The sequence below is a fragment of the Pagrus major genome, chromosome 11 (genome assembly GCF_040436345.1).
Source record: "Pagrus major chromosome 11, Pma_NU_1.0".
Lineage (NCBI taxonomy): Eukaryota > Metazoa > Chordata > Actinopteri > Spariformes > Sparidae > Pagrus > Pagrus major.
The window spans coordinates 18,619,930-18,624,585 of NC_133225.1; the positions used below are offsets into that span (position 1 = coordinate 18,619,930).

General features: G+C 41.9%; 1 protein-coding gene across 1 annotated transcript; it reads left to right on the top strand.

Moving 5' to 3' along the window:
• Positions 1-1,221: 1,221 nt before the first annotated feature.
• On the top strand, positions 1,222-4,283 carry ptger3 (prostaglandin E receptor 3 (subtype EP3)). The gene is made up of 2 exons (XM_073477208.1): positions 1,222-2,076; positions 3,957-4,283. The coding sequence occupies exons 1-2, from the start codon at positions 1,222-1,224 to the stop codon at positions 4,281-4,283; spliced, it is 1,182 nt and encodes a 393-aa protein (XP_073333309.1).
• Positions 4,284-4,656: the final 373 nt, after the last annotated feature.

Sequence of the window (4,656 nt, forward strand, 5' to 3'; positions counted from 1 at the left end):
TGAGATGTTTCATCGTCTTTCCTGAAGAGTAGGTATATGTTTTATGTTGATTTTGCCTCATATTAAGAGTTATTTTCTTTATTTCTCACGTAGACACTAGTTTGCAACACCAGAGAAACTACTATTACCGCTGTTAGCTTAGCTTTCTGGCGGACACTAGGATGTAGTCTAGTCTAGCTAATTTCGAGCTAATTCAAGAACACTTAGCTAAATATAAAGAAGTAAATGAATATTCAACAGTGGGCCCATGTTCTGTACGTTTGTGCTGTTGTTCTCATTCTGGTCAACAGGTGGCACTTGTTGCTGCGCAGTGTATGCTGAGAGTAAGGCAAGGGAGGCTGCATACATGGATATCCTTACTATAGAGTCAAATTAAGGCCAAAAAGTATAGTGTTGCCACTAACACATGTTACGTCCAGGTTCTCATACATGATATCTGGGACTGCATTCAAACTGAGTCAGATTAATGGTTTTACTTCAAGGTTATGTAGAGATTAAAGGCAGCATGCTGATGGTGAAACTGCAGGAAGGAAACGTGCTGTATGTTAAATAATATGTATCTGATATGGCTAACTTTTATTAAATGAGCCTAATTGCTAGATTTTACTGAATGCACTGGCACAAAATGACTTTATAGAAGATCATCACGTCTCTTATTAACTGACTTAAATCCCTTAAATGTGCATTTTCCCATAATGATCACCAATCGGAGGCAACATAATACATCCTAATTTTAATCCTATCAGTAAAATATACTCTTATCTCTGCTAACACGAGCTCAAGGACAATGATTGAGTGTTTCTCCCTCCAAGAGACGCCGAGCAGGTTTATTTATTCCCCTATCTCATCTCATGAGTCCAGCTTCGTGCTCGATTCATCAAGATGTGAGGATAATCTTAAGCATCTCGACTCCTGTGGGTCAGAAGCAGGTGCGCCTGCAATCTAGTACAGTACCCTGTACTTGTACATTTAAAGTTAATGAAATAAGATCACCACATAAAAGACAAGGTTTCAAAAGCAGGTTTATGATTTAGTGAGTGTATGTAAAACTATATGCAGCCTCAGCTGTTTGCTTCCTCCGGGTAGTCCCGCCTCCAGCGCGTAAAAGACCCGACGCGCTTTTACGCACTGCTTTCATTTGGAGCAAATTGGAGCGCGAGTGCAGGCAGGACACGCACACATGGGTTTTCTACTGCATGTTGACTTTACCTTTCCGAAAGGATGACTATGGACGCTTGTGACCATCTACTATCGCAAAAAACTTCTGGAGAGATGCCGGACGCCAACCACTCCAAGTCATTGCGCGAATGCAATGTGACCAGTAATTCCAGTTGTGGATCTGTATCAGTTGGTTTTCCCATAACCATGATGATCACTGGCATGGTGGGCAACACATTGGCTCTTATTCTGGTGTATATCTCGTACAGAAAGAAGGAAAATAAAAGGAAAAAGTCATTTTTGCTTTGCATTGGATCGCTGGCGCTAACTGACCTGTTTGGACAGCTTTTGACGAGTCCAATAGTGATATCAGTCTACCTAGCTGATAAGACGTGGGATCGTATCGACTCATCTGGCAATCTGTGCGCTTTCTTCGGGGTGTGCATGACAACTTTTGGCTTGTGCGCCCTCTTCTTCGCCAGTGCCATGGCAATCGAAAGGGCTATGGCGATAACAAACCCGCACTGGTACTCCAATCACATGAAGACAAGTGTGACAAAGCAGACTCTGGCTGTCATATGGTGTCTTGTGTTGCTCTTTGCGCTGCTGCCCATCGCGGGGGTCGGGAAATACACACAGCAGTGGCCCGGGACCTGGTGCTTCATCAGCACAGGGGAAAGAAAACCAAAAGTCCCAGGCAATATGTTCTTCGCCATCACTTTCGCTGGACTTGGGATTTTCTCTCTGCTTGTAACACTTTCCTGCAATGTAGTGACGATCCGGGGCTTAATTATCCGCTGTAAAACAAAGTCTGGCACGTCTCAGTCTTCAAAACAGTGGGAACGTCTCACCACGGAGACCGTCATTCAGCTGTTAGGGATTATGTGCGTCCTGCTTATATGCTGGTCTCCTCTGCTGGTATGTTGGGTTTTTTTTTACACGCGACTGCAGCCTTTATTTCTATCAGTATACAGCCAATATTCCCTGGATGAAAGTGAGGATATGATGCAAAATCATTTTCTGTCAGAGTGTCGTACAGTAAAAGCCCTTATACTGATATGATAACGTGTCCAGAGTCATAGTACACAATGGTTTTACTGTCAGATGCCTGTCACAAACACGTCTGTGTATCTCTGCTTCATCTCCTGTTGGCAGGACAGCAAATGGAAGCAAGAGCAGGCACTTGGTTTTCCCAATCACTCATTCAATCAGTCTCCCTCTCTCTCTCTCTCTCTCTCTCTCTCTCTCTCTTTCTCTCTCTCACACACACACACACACACACACACACACACACATATATATTTGCAAGGCACATAAATGCTGTCCTGTATGATTTCTTTGAAATGCTGCTGCCATTTTCCATTAAGGAGCAATCTACTTAGCCAGGTCCTGTTCGGGGGTCTGCTCAGTGTGCTATGAGGTCATGCGTTGTCAGTCACATATTTAATAGTCCCACCAGGGATATTAATAGAAGCCACAGCACTGAGGCCAGAGAGTGAGTATACTAGAGTGTGAACATGATGTTTTTCTCCCAGTGGTTTGATGCTGTAGCTGCTCAGGATTGTCTGTCAGTCTCATAAAATATTAAATGTAAAGGAGACTACCCACAAAATCCAACTCTATTCTCTTTCAGCCAAGACGTGCACATTTAATATAACATAGAACCCTGAAGTTGTTTTAATTAATGTAATATTTAACCATTTCATGCCTGAATTATTTTATCAAATAGTTCATGCCAATAACTTTTTTTTGTATTCTAAAGTAACATACTGTCCACTGTAGTTGATGCATCATGCATCAATGGTATGAAAAGTGATTCAGGAATAACTATTAAATCCTTCTATTTTCTGAAAAACACAGGTAAAAACTATATTTTTCAGCTAAACGAGATGTTAGAAAAGACTTATTTTCTGTGATTAAATATTAGAACCTGACCGATATATCAGCTGCTTGGGATAATTCATAATTATTTAACTCACAGGTAAGTTTATTGTTTCAGGTCAGTGGTGTCATTTCAGACGCTAAAGTTTTTGTTAAACTGTAAAATATTCTGCCTCTGCTAGATATCTTTGTGTTTGATAACCACATTTGAGGGATCATTGCAAATTGCAAATATATTAGTGATATACCTCAAAAGTCGAGTATCAGTAATGCTCTACTGAAAATGCACCTGTCCACTACAGTGGATGTTATATGCAAAGGGTATATTCTGCCTATTGGGCCTATTTCTAGATGAAATTGGCCTGTATCCAGATCAAACCTGAAGACTATTTAAAGTTGATCCTAGAAAATTGGCGCATAACGTTTACTGAAGTGGACAGATATTTTTTTAGTCACTTCAGAAAATTGAGAGTTCACCACTTGGTGGTTGGGTCATTCCAGCTGGCACCAGATGTCAATGTAACATCAGAAAGATGTTGGACAGAATGTCACTATTCCATGTTAACATTACGTTGACATGAGACGTCTGGAAGACAGAATTTTGATTACTTTACACCATAACATAAAACCAACAAAATATCAACATCAACTTCAGTATTCTACATCAACTTGACATTGGCATTAGACGTTACCCCACTTCACAACCAACATTCAACCAAATATCAATGTCAAACTACATTGGTGGCTAGCTGGGATGGTACTTAAATTGATAAAAAATGGCTTCCGCATATCTGTCCACTTTATTGGAGGCCATGCATGAAAGGGTTAATATTCTATAGGCCTTGTTTCATAATACGGCACAGACCCTTGACATGCCTCTGTTGGTACAAACAGCCTGTGCCTTCCCCCCTCCTCAGGTTCTGATGGTGATGATGATCTCCACCCAGGTTTCCTCCCATGATTGCAATTCAACAAGAGTCATCTCCAGTCCGACCACAGGCCGAGATGGCCATTTTGACTGTAACTTTTTCCTGACGGCAATCCGCTTGGCCTCCCTCAACCAGATCCTGGACCCGTGGGTGTACCTGCTCTTCAGGGAGATCCTCCTGCGCAAGTTCTGCATCGTGGCTAACGCAGTGTCCAACTGCTCCATAGATGATCGGAAGGAGACCCAAACTGCGCTGGATGCTCTTAACAAGCAGAACCATGATGACAACAACATCCATAAACCACAAAGTGACTAGGCTTTGATAGGGAATTCTGTCTTGTGACTTTGAAGCCAGGACTGATTGAATGGATACACTATTGTCTTGGATTTATTGTGGAAAAACAAGGAGAGTTGTATCCATGTTGTCCACAAAAGGAAATTCTGCAGTAGGAGACAAGAGTAGCCTCAGTTGCACTGATAATAAGAACCAGCCAAGTCTGCTCTGGGTGCGATTGTTTTGCTGAGACCACATTGAAAGTCACATAACCAGCATGTGGATGCATGACCTGGTCACACTCTCTTGTATTTGGCTGCCAGGAACTCTCTCATTGCTTGTTTTCACTTTTAATAACATCTCCCAGGCCCAAGAGTTGAATATGGGTGACTCTCAACTGACTCATATGGAAGTG